Raw genomic sequence first — 21812 nt, 5'->3', positions numbered from 1 at the left:
GCCCGGCCAACTTTTCAATATATTATTCCAGAAGTTGTTTTTTTTTCCCCAGAACCTTCAAACCCTTTTTATTAAAACATTTAGGTGGACTAATCACCTCAGTATTGAGATCCTGAAGACCACTTACTTAAAGGACCACTCTAGGCACCCAGACCACTTCATCTTAATGAAGTGGTCTGGGTGCCAGGTCCTTCTAGGGTTAACCCATTTTTTCATAAACATAGCAGTTTCAGAGAAACTGCTATGTTTGTGAATGGGTTAAGCCTTCCCCTATTTCCTCTAGTGGCTGTCTCATTGACAGACGCTAGAGGCGCTTGCGTGATTCTCACTGTGAAAATCACAGTGAGAGCACGCAAGCGTCCATAGGAAAGCATTATGAATGCTTTCCTATGTGACCGGCTGAATGCGCGCGCAGCTCTTGCCGCGCGTGCGCATTCAGCCGACGGGGAGGAGAAGAGGAGGATCGGAGGAGGAGAGCTCTCCGCCCACCGCTGGAAAAAGGTACGTTTTTACCCCTTTCCAGAGCCGGGCGGGAGGGGGTCCCTGAGGGTGGGGGCACCCTCATGGCACTCTACTGCCAGGAAAACGAGTATGTTTTCCTGGCACTAGAGTGGTCCTTTAAAGCCAATTTTTAGCAATTCTCAGCAAAGAAATTTTGCAAATGTTTGTGTTGAAAACTTGATTTATAATAAATAATTCATAGTGCTTTCGTACTGTGCCATATCTGTCTGTATGATTTACTAACTAACTAACTGTTAGATTTCTTGTTTTTTTTAACTTTAAGGCTCATGTTATATTGTTAAAATATTTGTGTGTATTAATCTCTGCTGTAGAGGATGTTTTTCTAATGTTTAAACACTGATTTTGTTATAGGTACCAAAAAATGTAAGCTTAAAGGGAAACTGAAGGCACCCAGACCACTTCAGCTCATTGAAGTGGTCTGGGTGCAGTGTCCCTTTTACACTTAGTGCTGCAATGTTAAACATTGCAGTTGTTCCATAGAAACTGCAATGTTTACACTGCAGCCCTAAGTCTGCCTCCAGTGGCTGTCTCCCTGAATCGAAACAGACTTTTGGTTCAGTATCTGACACTGGACATCAGATTTTTCCCCATAGGAAAGCATTGATTCAATGCTTTTCTAAGGTGAGGTCTAATGCACACGCGGCACTTGCTACACATGCGCAATAGCGTCCGCTCATCGCGGGACTTTGGAGGGGGAGGAGCATTGGCCCAGTGCCGAGGGACTTCGGCGCTGGGAAAAGTTATGTTAATAACGGGTTTTTAACCCTTTTTTTTTTACCGTGGTGGGGGGAGGGGGGGGGGTGCGAGGGAGGGAGAGGGAGCTAGTGCCAGGAATACAGCTTTGTATTCCTGGCACTTATAGTATTATTTTAATTTTATCAATAGTTTACATTTGTATTCCTGTGAGTGGTTATGTAGGCAGGGAATCAATGCATTGATTTGTTCGGGGGCCTATGATGCTCTTAAGATGGTCTCCTCGCCACAGCTGCACTCTACCTCCAGTTCATTAGTACTGAAAATCTCCAGTGCGCCTCACAGAGCAGCATTGGGCGGTAGGGCGCGTAGGGCAATTCTCGTGATATGTCAGCAATGCTTCACTCTGAGAAGCACTGCCTTATAGTTATAGCACAACGCAGTCAGGAAATGCAACCTAGTGTTAGCTGGGAGGTAGCAACTTGAGAGATTCGTAAAAATCTTTCTTTTTAAATTGGAGCTTTTATAAAGTATAAAATAGAAGTCAGTCTGTTAACCCCTGAAGTGCTTTAGGAGTTTGTAATGTTCTTATAAAGAACCAGCTATGACCCTTACATTCTTTGTGTATATTCATGTATAGCACCATTCCAGTTGTTTAGAACCCAGCTTGACCTCTCCTCACAGGGTGCTTCGCATTGACTGTACGTGTATTATTTGCTAATGTCTGGATATTGTAGTTCTACATACCCTCTCCCTTGTTTACATCACAAAACATACACTTGTCCAATAGCATTGTGGTTTGAGATAATAACATGTTTTTCTTATAACTCTGGATTTAGATTAGTTAGATCACTAACCATAGTTGTTCTTCAAAAACAAAAATTTACGTAGGATAGTTTCCTACGGCTTTCGTGCCGTCATTATTTGATCAGACAAGAGGAGTTTAATCTAACTAGACATGAAAGATAAGTGTCTGACTCTCTAATGGCTTTAAAATATTAGTAATATCAAAATGCTAAATGTCTATAATTAGTATTTATCTAATCTATTTAATATATGTTGCCCTTTAATTAATGTTACCATATTATGATCCAAAACAAATTACAGGTAGCTAGTTTTTTTCTTAAGTATGTTACATCATAGAATCATGCATTGATTATACATGAAGATATGCTGGTTTCATATGCCATATGCCATGGCTTCCATTTTGCCCTAGCTACATCTAATAGCAGGGAGCAAGCGTGCAAGTTTCTGTTTGTTGAAAGGTGATTTTGACCCAACTCTAACCAAAGGGAATATAAGCCTAGTACTGCACTGAAATACTGGGTAGTTACTGTGTTGCAAATTTCTCAAGCTGAAATCGGTGTTGGTGTATTAACTTATTAGTAAAAGGGTTGCTCCAAGCAGAGCCGGCCCGTCCAAAGCCCACGGTGGAGCCACAGCTCCAGGCGGCAGTCTTACAGGGGCGGCACTTTGCCTCCCCTGTCAGTGGCGGGCCGGCGGCTCTCTGCCTAGGCGAGTTGGGCAGCCGCCTAACTCACCATAGGGCAGGCAGACTGTGTCAGGTCCTCGGTCCCTCACTGAGGACCCGACACCAGGAGGGGTTCCTGCGGCTTGCCCAGTATGCCGCCGGGTGCGATGCCCCTCAGGTCTGCCCTGAGAGGCAGAGAGCCAGCACAGTCTGCAGTGTCTCATGATCTCTGGCCAATCAGAGTGTTGCTGTGGGTTACCACCCCCTCAGTCACTCTGCCACCTGTCACCCCCTCCCTCACTGTCAACCCCTCCCTCAGGCACTCTGCCACTTGTCACCCACTCCTTCAGTCACTCTGCCACCTGTGTCACCCCTCGCTCCCTCCCTCAGTCACTCTGTCACCTGTGTCACCCATTCTGTCATCCCCTCAGTCACTCTGCCACCTGTCACCCCCTCCCTCACTGTCAACCCCTCCCTCAGTCACTCTGCCACTTGTCACCCACTCCTTCAGTCACTCTGCCACCTGTGTCACCCCTCGCTCCCTCCCTCAGTCACTCTGTCACCTGTGTCACCCATTCTGTCACCTCCTCAGTCACTCTGCCACCTGTCATCCATTCCCTCACTGTCACCCCCTCCCTCAGTCACTCTGCCACCTGACACCCCCTTTTTCACTGTGTCAATCCCTCACTAAGTCACTCTGCCACCTGTCGCCCCCTCCTGTGGCGTACATACCGGGGTCGCAGGGGTCGCAGCCGCGACCGGGCCCGGCCCACCAGGGGGCCCTGCTGCCCTGCGACCCAGGTATGTACCCACAGGGCCAGCCTCTTCTGCTGGTGGGCCCAGGAGCCGGCCACCTCAGGGCCCCCCGAGGCTGGCCCTGCTGTCACCCGGCTGGCGGGCGCGCGAAGGAGCACTGTCCCCTGAGTGCTCCCTCTTCAGTTCCCTCGCGGACCGCACTGAAACCGGAGCCGGAAGATGATGCCATCTTCCAGCTCCGGCATCAGTACGCGGCGCGCGAGGGAGCTGAAGAGGGAGCACTCAGGGGACAGTGCTCCTTCGCGCGCCCGCCAGCCGGGTGACAGCAGGGCCAGCAACACCACTGGACCCCAGGGAACCCCTCCGCTCTCCCACAGGTAAGGAGGCTGGGGGGATTAAATTTAAAACAAAAAAAAAACGTGTGAGTGTGTTAGTGAGTGTGTTAGTGTTAGTGTGTTTGTTAGTGAGTGTGTGTTAGTGTTTGTGTGTGTTAGTGTGTGTGTTAGTGTGTTAGTGTGTGTGTTAGTGTGTGTGTTAGTGTGTGTGTTAGTGTGTGTGTGTGTTAGTGTGTGTGTTAGTGTGTTAGTGTGTGTGTTAGTGTGAGTGTGTGTGTGTGTGTTAGTGTGTGTGTTAGTGTGAGTGTGTTAGTGTGTGTGTTAGTGTGTGTTAGTGTGTGTGTTAGTGTGTGTGTTAGTGTGTGTGTTAGTGTTAGGGTTAGAGTGTGTGTGTGTGTGTGTGTTAGAGTGTGTGTTAGTGAGTTTGTTAGTGTTAGAGTGTGTTAGTGAGTGTGTTAGTGTGAGTGTGTGTGTTAGTGTGTGTGTTAGTGTGTGTGTTAGTGTGTGTGTTAGTGTGTGTGTTAGTGAGTGTGTGGGTGTGTGTGTTAGTGTGAGTGTGTGTTAGTGTGTGTGTTAGTGAGTGTGTTAGTGTTAGTGAGTGTGTTAGTGTGTGTGTTAGTGTTAGAGTGTGTGTGTGTGTGTTAGTGAGTGTGTTAGTGTTAGTGAGTGTGTTAGTGTGTGTGTTAGTGTTAGGGTTAGAGTGTGTGTGTTAGAGTGTGTGTGTGTCTGTTACTGAGTATGTTTGCGTGCGTCTGTCACTGAGTATGTTTGTGTGCGTCTGTCACTGAGTGTGTGTCTGTCAGTAAATGTGTGCGTCTGTTCATGAGATTGTGTGTGTGTCTTAAGCACTTACTTTTCTCCAGCGCCGGACTCCCTTGGCGCTGGGGATCTCTCCGTCCCGATCCGCCTCTCAGCTCCGAATGCACATGCGTGGCAAGAGCCACGCGCGCATTCAAACCGCCCATAGGAAAGCATTACTCAATGCTTTCCTATGGACGTTCAGCGTCTTCTCACTGTGATTTTCACAGTGAGAATCGCAGAAAATCCTCTAGCGGCTGTCAGTGAGACAGCCACTAGAGGCTGGATTAACCCTCAGTGAAACATAGCAGTTTATCTGAAACTGCTATGTTTTCAGCTGCAGGGTTAAAACTAGAGAGACCTGACACCCAGACCACTTCATTGAGCTGATTTGATCTGGGTGTCTGTAGTGGTCCTTTAAGTGTATGTGTTTATGCATGCATTGGCGTACATACCGCGGTCGCACGGGTCGCAGCCCTGCGACCAGGTGCCCGCCGCCATGTGTTGCGGCCCCAGCCCGCGCAGAGTAAGCGCGGGGGGGGGGCCCACGGATCAGTTTTCGCACCGGAGCCCCATGGGTTGTGTGTACGCCACTGGCCCCCTCCCACACTCTGTCACCCCCTCCACTCTCTGTCACTCCCTACCACAGTCTGTCACCATCTCCCCCCCTTATTCTGCCACTTGTCACCCTCTCCCTCAGTCACTCTGCCACCCCCTCAGTTACTCTGCCATCCAGGGCTGGCCCGTCCATTGGCCCCAGTGGAGCCAATGGACTCCACATAAGAAATGTGCAGGGCCCGGGCTGCTATATACATGGGCAGTTCCGGGCTCTGCTGGAAGACAGTGAAGAGGGGGCCCTGAGAGAAATCTTACACCTCCAGCAGCAGCCAGTACTCTTCTCTCGCGAACCGCGAGAGCAATACCACGGCAACGCTCGCGCAGCTCACAAGAAAAGAGTACTGGCTGCTGCTGGAGGTGTAATATTACTCTCAGGGCCCCCTTTTCACTGTCCTCCAGCTCCAATGGACCACCAGGGAATCATGTACCCACCTCCATGCCCACAGGTAAGAGGCAGGGAGAGGGGCGGGGGGGATAAGTTAAACATTAAGAAAAAAAACTGCTCACCCCACATTTAATTTATCACCATTAATACACTACATCACCACAAACACACACTCCATGCACTACACTAACACACACACGGCATCCACTATATACACATACACAAACATACTGCATCCACTATACACACACACTGCATGTTTTGCTTGGTGTGGTTTTGTTGGGGATGGGGCGGGTGGAATTTCATCTTTTTCTCCAGGCAGCACAATGCCAGACCGGCCCTGGCTTCAAGCATCATAACTTGGAGTTCCCTGACACAGTTTTCCAGTAATGGGGCAACATTTTGTCCCCTTACCTGGGTCCTTCATGCACTGATGATGCACATCCAACTTCTGCAGGGCTGCACAAACCGCAGGCCAAGTCTGCCCAGAATTGACATTAGCCAGCCGTAACTCTTGTTCCAATTCATGGCAGGAGTTGTGGGATGCTGCTCATGTCACTTTGTTCCCTGTGAAACCGTTTGGAGACCAAAGCCTACCTGAAGGAATGTCTAAATCCCTCAGTAACTCAGTAACTACAACAACCTTAAAGAGTCTGTCAGGGTGCAGCTAATCCTCTACACAAAGTATAGACCTAAACCCTAAAGGGGTAGAGAAAAATAAGGTGTACTATTGGTCCTTAGAACAGCAGGGGTATATACAAAGATCCCAAAGAGAGAAGAATTAATACTGGATAGCGTAGACAAGGAATGTATCAGGAAGTACACACTCATGAATGATAAAAAAAAAAAAAAAAAACTGTTTGGGATTTTTCGATAAGCTTTTAGACTAGGCTGGCCAATACCAAAGAAGACAATTTTAAGTAAGCAAATGACAGTTCAACATTTTCATGTCTGAATTTGGCAAACAGGAATGCCAAAGTTCTATTGTATTGACTCTTTCTAATTGTTATGGGGATAATTTATTTATGTAGAGCGCTATTATTTGTCGCAGGAGCTCCGCATACTTATTTAATATGCACTGGTCTACGCCATCACGTTATTGTCATTTTTTTTTTCATTTCGTATGAATGTAAATAGATTATTTGAAATGATACTTATATTTGAAATTTGAAATATCAAGTATCACCTGAGAAAACACCGAGGCTTACCAACTAAAGGGATAATTGTGGATATTGGCACGGCAATTACACATTTTAGGCCAAAATGTTAAAGGCAAAAAATGTTATTATTGTATAATTTTTCCAATTTGGCTATTTCGGTCCAAAATATAGAACTGGCTACTTGATTCACCTATAAAAGTGTGCCCTTTTTGTTAAATCCGGTTGGTTGTATTGACGATTAACTATATATATGCTGACTTTTCAGTTAAGATGTTAATTTTTTTTGGAAAAACTTTATTTCTTTTGCAGGCCTCGTATAAGCCTTTGCTGAAGCAGATTGTTGAGGAGATACTTCATCCCAGTCATGCAGAGCCTGTTGATATCGAGCACATGTCATCTGGTCTCACAGATCTTCTAAAGACAGGAATCAGTATGTTCATGAAGGTAAGGTTTAACTCTAATCTTCACTGGTTTAAATACTAGGGTGGATATATTTTACGCAAGCATCTGCTCACAGAAAATGTCTGAATACAGGACAGTGGCATTCTGTTGAAGGGGTACTGTCAATTCCCTATACCTCACAACATTTCAAATGGTCAAAGAGGGACACAATTTGTTATCAAACAAACAAATAATGTAGAACAAGGGTAGTGCATCTTTTTTACACAGACTTATTTCTAAACATGTTTATTGTTGTTTAAAGGGACACTAGAGGCACTCAGACCACTTCATCTCATGGAAGTGGTCTGGGTGCAGTGTCCCTGTCCCCTTCAGCCCTGCAATGTTAAACATTGCAGTTTTATAAAACCTGCGTTGTTTACATTGCAGTACTAATACTGCCTCTAGTGGCTGTCTACCAGACAGCCACTAGATGCGTTTCCTGTTTTTTTCACTCCTATGGGATTTTCTCTGAGGACATCCAGCCCCAGAGAAAATCCCATAGGAAAGCATTGAATCAATTCTTTCCTACGGGGAAGGCCTAATACACACATGGCGCTCCCGCGCATGCCCATTAGGTCCCCCCGATTGGATGACATAGGAGGAGGTGGACTGCAACCCAGCTGGAATCTGGTAAGCGATCAAAGGGTTACTTAACCATTTAATTGCTAATGTGTGGGGGGGGGAGGGGGAGTGTAAGGAGGAGGGACTTTGTATTCCAACACTATAGATTCCATTTAAAGTCATTACTGGGAGTATAATTGCTGTGAAGCTCTGTTATACACTCAGTCTCACCAGCATTATGGACATCCTAGAAAAGAGGGACAGAGGGACAGTTGGTATGTTTGCTTCCTGAGATTTATAGTGGTATGTCAACATATTATTATTTAACAAACATGTATATATGAGAAGTGCAAAATAAGATTACATGTAAGAATCCACATATCTTTATCCTGCAACTGGGCAACTCCATGTTAGGTCTATGTCATTCATTTTTATAAGCTTGGTGCTTTTGGACCCTGCAGTCAATTATGATGGGCCTAATTACAGAATATTATCGACAGAAAACACTAAAACAGTTACTCCTCCCAAACATCATGTATCTAGTGGAGGTGGTGCTGGAGGGAAACTCACAGGATACATAATGAGAACTGCACAAAGGGACAAACATGCCCCAAAAGAAGCGTGTCTGCACGAGGAATTAGATGGACAGCCCGGCGTAAATACACGTCAGGCTCCCTGCCAATCATGCAAGATGACCAACCAAGGGCATACTGTGCAGATAGCATCCTGAGCTTGACATAAATGTGTCTAATGATGCGCTAGCTACGCTTTCTAAGGACTGTCCCCTAGCACTTGCTGGTCCATTCCTCTACGAACCTTCTTACTAGCAGGCAGAAGCTCTTGTTGTGCAGTCTGGGAGCAAGTAGTGCGCAAACTCAGCTTTAACTCAACTAACTTCATTGTCAGCCACTCCACACCAGTTTTGTTCACCCACATCCCTCTTAAGTTTCCATACTTAAGCAAGAGCATGTGAAGAGTAGCCAAAATAAAATTCCATAGGCATGGGCCTGGAGCTGCAGCTCCATCAGCCCCTATGTTAATCCGGCCCTAGGTACAATAACCATGCTGTAGTGGCTCTGGTGTTTGAATTATTTAGTAAATGGGCCATAGAGTTGTTTTACATTGAAAGAACATGATCGACAAAAAAATATTTTCTTTTAATTGTATTTATTTATTATGAAGAAGAAAAAAAACCTTTTAAAGAAAAGGAAAAACATCTTCATGAACAGTTTTAATCATTAAATTTTGATTTGTAGCAAATTAAAGTCTGATGGCAAAATGTGAGCAGAGTAACTAGTCACAACTTGGCTGTTTTGAGTGAATTTGAATATTCACAGGGTTATTCATTACAGTATGGAGACCATGTTATAGAACCTATCTGTGATAAAAGAGGCTCTTACAAACATATAATGAAATAATGAATAATAGAAAGATACATAGAATAAGCTGCTACAACACTTGGATTGGTACGTCCTTACACCACACCAGAGCTGTACAAAAAAGATCTTATACTGTGTGACCTGATAACGACTCCAACATCAGTAAATGAGTGAAGTGCTTGCTGGTGAGTATATATTATCACTACGCAATCACACACCCTTGATATGCACAGGGTGTACAGGTACAATTGGCTCAGTCACCCAGGGAAGCTTTCTATCACCGAGGGTATTGGCCTCTTCTCTGTCTGCAGGACTGTGGTATTCAGGCAGACTTTATAAAACCAGGATATCCATTATCAGCACTCTTTTGTAAATTGCATTAGTAGCACCTTTTAGTAAAATGCGTCATTGCATTATCAGCGCTCTTTTGTAAATTGCATTATTAGCACTCTTTTGTTAAATGCATCATTGCATTATCAGCACTCTTTAGTAAAATGCAGCATTGCATTATCAGCACTCTTTTTGTAAATGCTGTGTTGCATTATCAGCGCTCTTTTGTAAATTGCATTAGTCCCTTTAGTAAAATGCGTCATTGCATTATCAGCACTCTTTTGTTAAATGCATCATTGCATTATCAGTACTCTTTAGTAAAATGCATCATTGCATTATCAGCACTCTTTTTTAAAATGCATTGTTGCATTATCAGCGCTCTTTTGTAAATTGCATTATTAGCACTCTTTTGTAAAATGCATCATTGCATTATCAGCACTCTTTAGTAAAATGCATCATTGCATTATCAGCACTCTTTTTGTAAATACATTGTTGCATTATCAGTGCTCTTTTGTAAATTGCATCGTTGCATGTATAAACTTTCCTAAATGCTCACCACAGAAACCTCCTAAATATCATCTATTTGTTAGAAAGAACATGCCATTCGTCGCCACCAGTGGGGGAAGGTTTTAAACAAACCTAAGGCATACCCAGGTAGTCACCTTATGTAAATGCTGTTTATTGGGTCGTCCGGGATAAGAGGCTGAACCCTGGTTTGACCTCATGTATGCAGTGGACCACTGTCATCCCATGAGAGAGAGAGTTGGGTCAGAGCCCCGTTCACTAAAGGGGGTACCTAGGCTGGCGACTCATAGAGATTGGTCTTCAGGGATAAGAGGCTGAACCCTGGTTGGGCCTCAGGTATACCATGGACTGCATTCATCCCCTGAGGGAGAGAGTTAGATCAGACCCCCAATCACTAAAAGGGTTACCCAGGCTAGCGATCTCATAGAGATATGATGTTTCTGGGTCTTCAGGGATAAGAGGCTGAACCCTGGCATGGCTTCATGTATGGACCGCTTTCCTCCTCTGAAGGAGGGAATTGGGTCAGACCCCAGGTCACTAAAGAGGTTACCCAGGCTAGCAACTCATAGACATATGCTGTTGCTGGGTCTTAAGGGATAAGAGGCTGAACCCTGGCATGTATGCAATGGACTGTTTTCATCCCCTGAGGGAGCGATTGGGTCTGACCCCCGGTCACGAAAGGAGGTACCCAGGCTAGCAACTCATAGAGATGTAATGTTGCTGGCTCTTCAGGAATAAGAGGCTGAACCCTGGCATGTATAGAGTGGACTGCTTTCATCCCCTGAGGGAGAGAGTGGGTCTGACCCCTGGTCAGTAAAGGAGGTACGAGGGCTGGTGACTCATAGAGATGTGCTGTTGCTGGGTCTTCAGGGATTAGAGGCTGAACCCTGGAAGGGACACAAAAATACTGGCCTGGTGAGCATAGAAAAAAAATCTAGGCCTGCTTAAGCAGACTCCTTCCGAACTGCTGTGAAGGACAGGAAAAAAAGATTGCCTGTTGGGGAGGGGATCAATCTATTTATACCAATTTCAGAGTTCTATTTCCTGTCCTCCCTGCTGTGAGGGGAGGAGCTAACTCATGAGTAAATGCTGCCATCTTTGATCATAAAAAAAATATATAGTGCAAAACTGTGGTTTAAAATGGGATGAGATGTGGTCACAATGGACTTATTATTATTATTATTAGAAATCATAATATTTCTTTTCCATTACTATTGGGACATGGCACTATATTTGCGACTTCATATTTACAGAAGCATGAGGATAATATATATTTAGTGTCAGTTAAATATAGCAATTCATCAATGAAATATTATTTCCCCTTTTTAAGGTGTTTCAAGTGTATTCTGTTTATCTTTGTATTTTTGTAACCTACGTAATTAAAAAGTAACTACCATATATAATGAATCCAGTGTTTGTCTTCAATACATTTGTGCCAAGCTTTTATATATATATTATTTTAAGAGCTACAAAAACACATGTGGATAAAATTTGGTGTTTAGTGAATAAACTGGTCAGATAAATTTGCTACAATTCAATATTTAGTGAATTAGTGATCCAGAGGAAGGCGAAAAAACTTGGATATACAATGGGTAAAATATCCAAGTAAAAAATTCCTTCCTGACCCCATATTAAGGCGATCGGTTACAAGTCTGTCCCTGGATCTGTATTCAATGTATTTCGTATGAACCATTCACCCCATACATTACCATCCTCTTCAGATCCTGTTTAGGTCCATGCAGCAGATTATCCAGAAGGTTTTGGTTTGTTCTGATGAGTTTCTGTTTACCCTGTAGTCCCAGCTCCTCACTGACTGGCTTCAGATTGTTCAAACTCCTGTTATATACTCTCAGATTATTATGATGCATGATGACATCACTGCTTAGTGATATCCTTATTAAGTAAATAGGCACATCACATGTCTAGGGTTTATTCATCCTTAATAGTTGTCTATAACTACAAATTGTTTGTAAAAGTAAGTCTGTACAATATAGTTTTATTCTATTTTATGATTTTATTTTTATTTTTCAGTGACAGTTTAATCAAAATTACTCTAACTGTTTGAAATGGTTTGGGAGAGGAACACTGCTTTACGTATTCAAAGACAAATAGCTTTAACTATCCAAACATAAACCAAAGATAATCATCTATCAGTCCAGAGAACATACACAAGAGGAGTAATTCAATTATGTTCCTATTTCTTCTCTTCATTTGCAGTCTAGGCCATGAGTTTGCTTTCTTTTAACTGTATTATGATTTAATTTGCTTTATATTTATACATTTAAAAGCACAGGGTATTACATGAAAAAGGTTAACACAGGTAAGAGCTGATTTTGAATGTTTTATTCAATGGTGTATATTCCAGAGAAGCAACAGTTCTCCCTTAAGCAGGGGTTTCTTCACCCATTGGATGTCTAATTCTGATGGATCTAGTTTTTTTTTTTTTTATATAAACCAACTATATATATTCACCTTGAATTCTCACTTTACTGCCTTCCAAAAGAGCAACTTGAGCTGCCTCACCTTCTCTTCGACTTTGAATAAAAGATAAGCAAATACCGGCAAAGTAAGAAGTATATTATTTGGTTATTGAAGGTAAGCTAAGGGATTCTGAAGCTGAATTTAGTGACATTCGTCAATAACCCAATTCAATACTTCTTTCTTACTTTTCACAATAGATGACTGAAGAAATTCTCTAAGTCAGGTATGCTTTCCATTCAGCTATTGTGGCCTTACATTTTTTAAAACTCACTTGGAATTCTCACTTGAGTAATAACCCTGTGTGTGTTACCATCGAATGCGCAGAGTATTGGCCAACCCTATGTATAAGAAAGAGAGTGCCGGTTGTCACCTAACACTCACATGACTGTATATTTGCAATCTTAAAGCTTTGAATGTGCAAAGTAAAACATAATCTTTGCCCCTGCATGCTGGTTTTACAATAACACAGCTATGTAAACAGATGGTGTAACGATTCGGATATTGCCTTATTTCTTCTACAAATTTTTTTCCTGCACAAAAATCACGTTACGTCTTTTCAGAAACAATCTCTATGAAAGATAACTCCTTTTCTAGAAAACAAAGCGGCATATATTCTCCAATGCCAAATTCAGACCCGCCTCGGTTTTCTGTATGGATTTCTGTAGATTTGTCATGTTTCAGAACACCATGTATCCGGCATATGTCAGAACATTCTAAACGATCTATTCAGCGTGGCTGCCTGATCGTCTAATGTGTCTGCTGTATTGCTCCTATTTCTCCTGGCAGCCTTCACTTTCTCTCCTCATTCATTGAATATTCTGGATGAATAAAGCCGTGTAGGAAGTGATTTAGGCACATGTTTGTCCATGTGATAAAACACTGGAGATGTTAATAATGCTGCTTCTTGGAACAAATACCCTCAGATGAAGAAGGCAGGATGTTGTGACAGGAGCAGCAGCTGAAGATAGTGTCAGAGATGTGTTTAATGGCTTTACAGTTAGAACTCTTTTAACCTTTTTTTTGGTGCAGGTTTTTTTCTTTATTTTCCTTGAGTGGGTGGCCATGTTTTTTGTTTTTTTGTTTTTGTGTGTCATTAAATGTGTCCATGTGAGTCTTTTAAAAAAAAAAACCACACATACTTTTTGATTGCCTCTTCCGCAACGTGATTCTGTAAAATTTGACGTTTGCATTTGTTTTCAAAGTAGTTTTTTGTTTGTTGTGCATTGTAGTTTTCTGTTACGCAGTGGTCAAACGTCAAAGTGTTAGGAGCTCTGCCTGCGATAGTTCACTTATGTGCCAGAACCCCAGAGAGCGCTACATTTTAGAAAAAACATTTTCTTCTTACCTGTGGTCTGTCAGGCACTGCTCTCCGGCTCCATACTAATGCCTGAGATCCAGACGTTCCTAAGCAGTAACTTTCATTAACTCTCCTGAGACAGGCATACCCTAGAAAGGTTCAAATTATTCAAAAAACTATTTGACTATTTACCATTCTGAGCTGCGGAGGCACCAAGGCATTCTCTGCACCATATTCATGAAAATAAAACTGTAGTGGTTATGGTACTTTGAGTGTTTCTTTAAAAACAGTTCTAAAATATGAAATAGCTACAATTGTTATCAAACAACTGAGACTCGAGGATACAGGTCAAGACAATAAATAAGGCAAAATTGGCCTGAATAGCAGCGCTACTGTTGTATAAAATCAGAAGTCAGTTTAAAGATTTGTGATATTTACTATTATGCCTGACAGGCTTACGTTTGAGTGTAACTGAACTCAGTCAGTGAATATCTTTCCCTAGAGCCTGTCAGTTGTAGCTGTGAACTGCGACATTGTAAAACAGTAAACAAGAAAAACAAACTCATGGTCTGCGAGATGGAGAGTAATATAAAAAAAGCCCAGAAAATGGCCAGTCTCCTGGGACTTGAAAATAAAATATATGATCCCATAATGTCCGAGGAGATGCCCAGTGTTTTAGCCCCTATCATAAAAAGTGCCCAAGAGATATTTAGAGATGTCTAGTCTCCTGAGCCCCAAAGGAGTCAATTTGTTATGGAAATATTAATGACACCAAGTGAAGGGGCAAGTATTTAGCATATCTTTCTTTACTGAACTCTACAAAAGCAAAGCAAAACTTCATAAAAACAAAGAACCAAACAAAAACAAGCAAAGTGTATATGAGGTGAAGGAGCCTAGAGCACCTCCCTAAAAGTAAACGACAGGTAAACTGAGATTTGAATAGAACAACATCTTTGACAGCGTCGACATGAATAACCATCAACACCCGATGAAACATGAAGTTGGGCAAAGTGCCCAAATGGGAAAGTTCATTCTCCGAAGAAAGTTAAGCTTAAAAAGATAAAATTATATGACAGATTTAGCCAGTGAAGAAAAACTTGTTTCCAAAATACAAATAAAAAAAAACATAACAGCATATGCATCGACATCATACATTTTTAAATAACACTAAGGAAATACTGGTTAATAAACAGAGTAAGATCAGTAAACAGCATCACAATGAACAAAACTGTAAAAGACAGCATGAAAATAAACTTCCACCGTAATAACCAGAGAAAGGTTGAGGAAGGGTGGGAAAATACTTGTCTCCTGTCATTACTAAAATTAAAATTATAAGTTCACTATAGCTAGCATACTCTTCAATTTTACAACATAACTGGAGGCTTCATATTTTGCAGTTTTAACAGTGAGGAGATGACCGAAAATAGAAAGTCGGAAAGGTATCTTCCCACAAGGGGAAGTAAAGGGATCAAAATCCAATTCCACACACTAGCGTGTCCAGGAAAATCAGGCGGAAAGGTTAGTTTTGTCTCATATCTAATGCCCACAAGTCCCACAGGAGATATTTAGCTGCCTGTGATAATACACTGATGGGCCAGGAACTCCAGAAAGCATCCACTAGACGAAGTCGGCCTTCCAGAATCAGAGGTTGGAGTCCCCCTTACTTGTCTGTGAGAAGAGATGAATAAGTGGACAGGATAAGAGTGTCTTCCCATGGCAGCTCCAGTAGATCTGAGAACCATGGCTGGCTCTGCCAAAACCGCTGTGAGCAGTACAGTCTGTGCTTGCTAGGAGCGAATGTGATGACTCACCCTCGCGATTATTGCGAAGGGGGGAAATGCATACGCTCAGAAACTTGGCCAGGCATCCACTGGTAAAAGGTATCTACTACCATGCCGTCCACATTTCAAATACAGCTAATGAATACTTGTGTCTGATTGGTGCGGGAAGCAAACAGATCCAGCTGAAAAGTCCCCCCTCATCGAATGCAGAAGGGAGAACATCCTCACATCCTGCAGCCAATCGCTGGTGTACCTCCAGTGTCTGGAGATCCAGTCTGCGGAGACTACCCCTGAAGGTATCCCACCCTCAGAGCAATGTTGTGGATTATTCAGAAGTCATAGATGTCCTTAGGTTTTTTTTTGTCAATCGGTGGGAACTAGCATTGATGTAGTATTACTGCGAACACATCTGCTCATTCAAAGGAGGATGCAACAGTTGCGTCTTTCCGTTGACAGACTACCAAAGAACCCACCAGAAGTTCCAGGCCATTGATACGTACCCCTGGTTGAAGCCTGTTTGCTGAAAGCACCCCACCCCCAAAGGTTAGTGTGTCCGACTCCAGTATGAAATCCGGTTGCAGGCCGAATATTTCATGCCCGTTCCAGGCCTGCAGTGCAGTGGACCTTGAAAGATTACCTGAATGGATGAGAATAGGAGTTCCACCATTCTCACAAGCTGTCTCAATAGTACAGACTGGAGATGCAGTACCTACGGATTCCTTGCTGATCGATGAGACTTTCAATTCCGTTAGTTTGAGAACACAAGATATGGAGCTGATTTCAAATCATAAGAACTGAACTGACCGAGAAGATACTAGAGCTGACTTGGCCTAGTTCATGGCAAAACCGAGAGACAAGAGAAAATTCACAATGAAAGAAGTTTGCCGATGAAACTTTGATGCTTTGGAACAAAAATATAATTCAAATAGATGACACAAGTCCCCCAGGCCATACTTGAGCGTCCCCTGGCATTGGAAGTGTCTTGAAGCACCATAGATCTGAGGTCGAAAGGTAGGTAGGTGAATTGCCACTGGGTCCTGCACCAGCAGAATTGGAGGTAATGTTGGCTTGAAGGATGCACAAGTACTGAGAGGTGCATGTTTTTTAAGTCAAGATGCGTAAACCACACTGAATAATTGATTCATCTGGCGAAAATAAGCAGGACACTCCCCATTAGTAAAACAAACAACAGAGGGAGCAGGCGACCACAACACACTAAATGAAGAACAGCCAGGAATGAGGGAAAGCCGCCGCTGAGAGGCAGAGCAGGCTGAAAGCCCCAAAGCACATTCACAGAGGTACTAAGGACCCAGAGAGAGAACCCCTAAGTTCCAGCACAGTAATAGGTCATGTCAAGGGGGAAAAAAAAGCAGAGGAATTCTAATAGTGCATAGAAAACAACACCGTGAAGAGACAAAAAAAATCTGACCTGTCCTTGTGTGGAGCACAGAAGGAGGTGCCTTAGGCTGCTTCACCTAATATACACTTTGCGTGTGTTTTTAGTTGATTCTTTGTTTCTATGTAGTTTTTCTTTGCTGCTGTGGATTTCAGTAAAGAGAGAGAATCAAAATATGAAGCATCCTGTCATGTTGTAAAATTAGGGAGATTCATAAAAGTGTTATGTTCTAAAAAGTATTTAAAGTACTGAAAGTGCAAGTACATTTAATAAGTAACTCCTCCCCTTTTACATTTTTGTTCCATTTTATAAATAGGACAGTGCCCCTGTTGTGTCACAGAATTTTTTTTAAATATTTTAAGATGATTGTTAAGCCACAAAAGATTAAATAAAATGTACTAAAATGTGCTAAAACATGGATATAAAAGTATCAGTCACACTTTGATAAATCTCTCCAAAATGGTTTTTCACAATGGCACTTGTTGCTGTAGGAGTTGGGACAATGTGCACATCTGTGAAGCAAAATTGTTTTGACTTTCTTGAGTAAATGTTAATCTCTAAGAAATATTTGGCAAGGGTCATCTTTAGCTGCAACTTTGTTTCTGAAAAAAATTGCTATGAATTCATTTCAACTGGGGCTATTTCAATTCTATGAGAACGCTTTGGACAGCTAAGATGTTAGTATCAAGATACAGTACATATTCCTGGCCGAGTTTCCCAGCATCCTCTTACCGCCAAAAGTTAAAAGTTGTTCATAACTGACTGGCACCTCATCTGATCCTTTCCACTGCAAATGTAATTTCATTTAAACAATGTTCAGAGGGTAAGTGACATTTTGAATGAGTGGTATTGCAATTTGTGGTTTGGATTCCAGGCTACATCCAATTAAAAAACCTCTTTCAAGGTCCGTTTTCAAGCAGACTTGTTTTGACTGAAAGTCAGCTCCTACGTCTGTATCCACAAGAGCGCTCTATAAAAAACAAAAACTGCTAACTTTGCGGCCATTCATTTTTTTTCTGCTGTGACCACGGATGTTTTTTTCTTCTTCTCCAGAATTTGTAATATAGAGAATGGGGCCTATTCATTGACCGTGCTGTATGAAACCAAGCTTTCTTATAATAACCAAAGCGTTATTTTTAAACATTTATTTTTTCAGGTGCTGTATATAAACCGTTTGTACCCATTTTGAGTTTGCTGATCTCCTTAACTCAGGATTTATCCTGGGAACTACAGGTGAAGCTGATTGCTGGAGCTCTGGAGAAATATCCTGAATGTCAAGGCATGCCTGAAACACAAATCTCCCCAACCACACCCTCCACTCATGGAACTAAATCCCGACACTTAAGGGGAAAGGGCTTGGCCACAGCTTTATTTAAACAATTTCAACCATAACATAACTTGTTAATTGCACAACTGCTGGCTGGAGGTCGCAAGTCCCAGAGGCAGGTATTGTACTCCAGAGTTTGGTTATTGTGAGTAGGAATTCTTCCAATTCTCTAGCTTTGAGCTACTGGTTTCTCCAAGCCCTGGTCAGGGCAAGCTCTGACGATGTGAGTATAACTGAAAAATATAAGATGATGAAAAAAGGACACAAACTTAATGGTTCTGCCACATTTTAAACAGCCAATATTTAAAGCAACAATAATTAAAACAAAATTCATTGAAAATGTTCTCAACTAACTATGCCCTCTATCTCTCCCAGAAACAAACATTGGTATTGGGGGTATGTTATACCCAGAAATAACAAGAGGGAAATGGCCTTGTCTAGATGTTAACAAGAAAGAAAAAAAAAAAAAAAAGATTGCCTGATGCAATAGCCCTTTAGCTTCATGGTGACATGAATGACTTTGATAATTGGCCCCTGTCTCTTCTTCCACCTTTTGTGCTGTGTATTGCAAGTTAACAAGATATGCTTTGACTGAGGCAGTACCCCAGCGTCCTAGCCAGTCTGTTCCATGAGTACTTTATAAGCTAGGATTAGGGTATCCTGCCACATTTGGAAATCTTGTCATCTATGATCACACATGTACAAGTGACCACCTGCAATTATATGTAGCAGGGCTTAAAATTAGTAGTTTTATTTTACTAGCCAGACCTTAAAAGTTACTCGCCACTGCAAGCTTTGCTGTACAATCCATAGGTGAATTTCTACTCGCCTGGGCAAAATTTTCAATCGACAATGGCTAGTGGTGAGTGGACATTTTGAGCCCTGATATACAGTATGATGTAGAGCACTAAATAGCTGTGTCAGGATCGGGACAGGGATCCAACACGCAGAGTACAAACAGGTGGTAGGTACGTATACCGGACCTTAGAATGGCCGGACTTAACGTAAGGAGTAAGTAGAGAATGGTCTAGGAACAAGCCGAGGTCGAGGGAACGAGAGGACAGGTAAGCGAGAGACAAGCCGAGTCAAAGGGTAACAGAGATAAACAGGGTAGTACAAACAAGCCGGGTCAGAACCAAAGAGACAACTAGAATACAAGAGCACTGAGTGACTAGACAGGCTAGAACCACGACAGGGCAATGAGCAGATGCCGAAAGCCTTACTTTATACCTTGATTCTAGAGGGTAATCACGCCCCTGACGAGTCCTGATTAGTGCTCAGGACTTGACTGACAGGTCGACCCGGGTTGGCGTCATGACGTCGACTACTGAGCGTCGCGTCATATAAGGAAGTGGATCCCTCGCGGTCGGCTTGTAAATGGCCGAGAGAACCGCGAGGAACGGAAGAAACAACCCCTCTGGGAGGATAAACGTCTAAGTCTCTCACCTCCTCTGAGGTAGAGACTATACAGGTACCCTGACAGTACCCCCCCTCTCAGAAACGCCCACCGGGCGGAAGGAACCGGGACGAGATGGAAAACGGGACTGAAAAGCCCTGCTGAGGCGAGGAGCATGTACATCCTCCTGAGGTACCCAAGTCCTCTCCTCAGGACCATATCCCTTCCAGTCAATAAGATATTGTAACTTCCCCCGGGACATTCGAGAATCGATGATGGAGTTGATTTCATACTCCTCCTGACCCTCAACCTGAACAGAGCGTGGAGAGGATATAGTGGAGGAAAATCTGTTACAGACTAGCGGTTTCAGTAAAGAAACATGAAAGGAGTTAGGAATGCGTAAGGCAGCTGGAAGAGCTAGGCGATACGCAACTGGGTTAATTCGAGTCAGAACCCTGTAAGGGCCAATGTAACGAGGAGCGAATTTCATAGAAGGAACCTTCAAACGAATGTTTCTAGTACTCAACCATACCCTATCACCTGGAACAAAAACCGGAGCCGCCCTTCTGTGCTTATCAGCGTGTTTCTTGAACAACATGGAATTATGTAGGAGAATTTGTCGAGTCTGATCCCACAACTTCCTCAAATTGGCAACATGAACATCAACCGACGGTACCCCTTGGGAAGGAGAAACCGAGGGAAGAATGGAAGGATGAAAGCCATAATTCATGAAGAAGGGACTGGAACGAGTAGAATCACAAACGAGATTATTGTGTGCAAACTCCGCCCAAGGAATCAAACCGACCCAATCGTCCTGGTGTTCAGAAACAAAACAACGCAAATATTGTTCAATCTTTTGATTGGTACGTTCAGCAGCTCCGTTAGACTGAGGGTGATAGGCAGAAGAAAAATTCAATTTGATGCCTAGTTGAGAACAGAAGGATCTTCAAAAACGTGAAACAAATTGGGAACCTCTATCGGAAACAATTTCGGAAGGTATCCCATGTAAGCGAAAAATCTCTCTCGCGAATATCTCCGCCAATTCAGGAGAAGTCGGGAGTTTAGTTAAGGGCACAAAATGAGCCATCTTAGTAAACCTATCAACCACCGTGAGGATCACAGTCTGTTTTTTAGAAACAGGCAAATCTACAATGAAGTCCATAGCCAAACAGGACCATGGTCTCTCTGGAATGTTCAAGGGATGTAACAACCCACATGGAAGCATATGAGGTTGCTTAGTCTTCATACAGACCTCACATGCTCCGATGAAATCCCTAATATCCTTCCGTAAAGAAGGCCACCAGAAATCTTTAGAGATCAAGGAACATGTCTTGCGAATACCCGGATGCCCAGCCGCCTTACTGTTGTGAAAACACTGTAAGAGTTCCAGTTGGAGTTCAGGAGGAACGAAATGCCTTGCCCCAGGAGTCTGTCTAGGCGCCAGATGCTGCAACTTCATGATCTGACCAAGCAACGGAGAGTGAATCTTAAGACTCGTGTTGGCGATAATATTGCACCTGGGTACTATAGAAGACAAAACCGGCTCAGATATCGCAGAAGGTTCATATTGTCGAGACAAAGCATCGGGTTTAGAATTCTTAGAACCAGGTCTATAAGTGAGCACGTAATTGAAATGCGTGAGGAATAAAGACCAACGAGCTTGCCTGGAGGACAAGCGCTTGGCCTCCCCAATATAGGACAGGTTCTTGTGGTCTGTCAAAATAGTAACAGGATGTAAAGTGCCCTCCAATAAATGTCTCCACTCCTTTAAAGTCATGATAACTGCTAGTAGTTCCCTGTCACCAATGTCATATCTGCTCTCAGGGCCTGATAGTTTCTTGGAAATAAAAACACATGGATGTAAGGGCTTATCCACACCTAACCTTTGGGACAGGATAGCACCTATACCTGTCTCTGAGGCGTCTACCTCGAGTAGGAAAGGCAGAGTCGTATCAGGGTGAACTAAAATTGGTGCAGAAGCAAACAGTTCCTTGAGTGTTTTGAAGGCAAGAAGGGCTTCAGTAGACCAGTTCTTAGTGTCAGCCCCCTGTCTGGTCATATTGGTAATAGGAGCTATAATTGAAGAGTAACCCTTAATGAAGCGCCTATAATAGTTGGAGAATCCAATAAACCTCTGAATGACCTTGAGGCCCCTGGGTA

General features: G+C 43.0%; 1 protein-coding gene across 1 annotated transcript in view; it reads left to right on the top strand.

The window, feature by feature from the left end:
* Window positions 1-21812, top strand: part of SCFD2 (sec1 family domain containing 2) — a 483891-nt gene that overhangs the window by 430380 nt on the left and 31699 nt on the right. Inside the window, exon 7 of the mRNA XM_063458012.1 lies at window positions 7048-7182. Coding sequence (XP_063314082.1) covers window positions 7048-7182 — 135 coding nt within the window. The remainder of the gene's footprint in view (window positions 1-7047; window positions 7183-21812) is intronic.

This window comes from Pelobates fuscus, chromosome 6, assembly GCF_036172605.1.
Source record: "Pelobates fuscus isolate aPelFus1 chromosome 6, aPelFus1.pri, whole genome shotgun sequence".
Classification (NCBI taxonomy): Eukaryota; Metazoa; Chordata; class Amphibia; order Anura; family Pelobatidae; genus Pelobates; species Pelobates fuscus.
The sequence above is the reverse complement of the archived record's forward strand: the minus strand, read 5'-3'. Positions and strand labels throughout refer to the sequence as shown.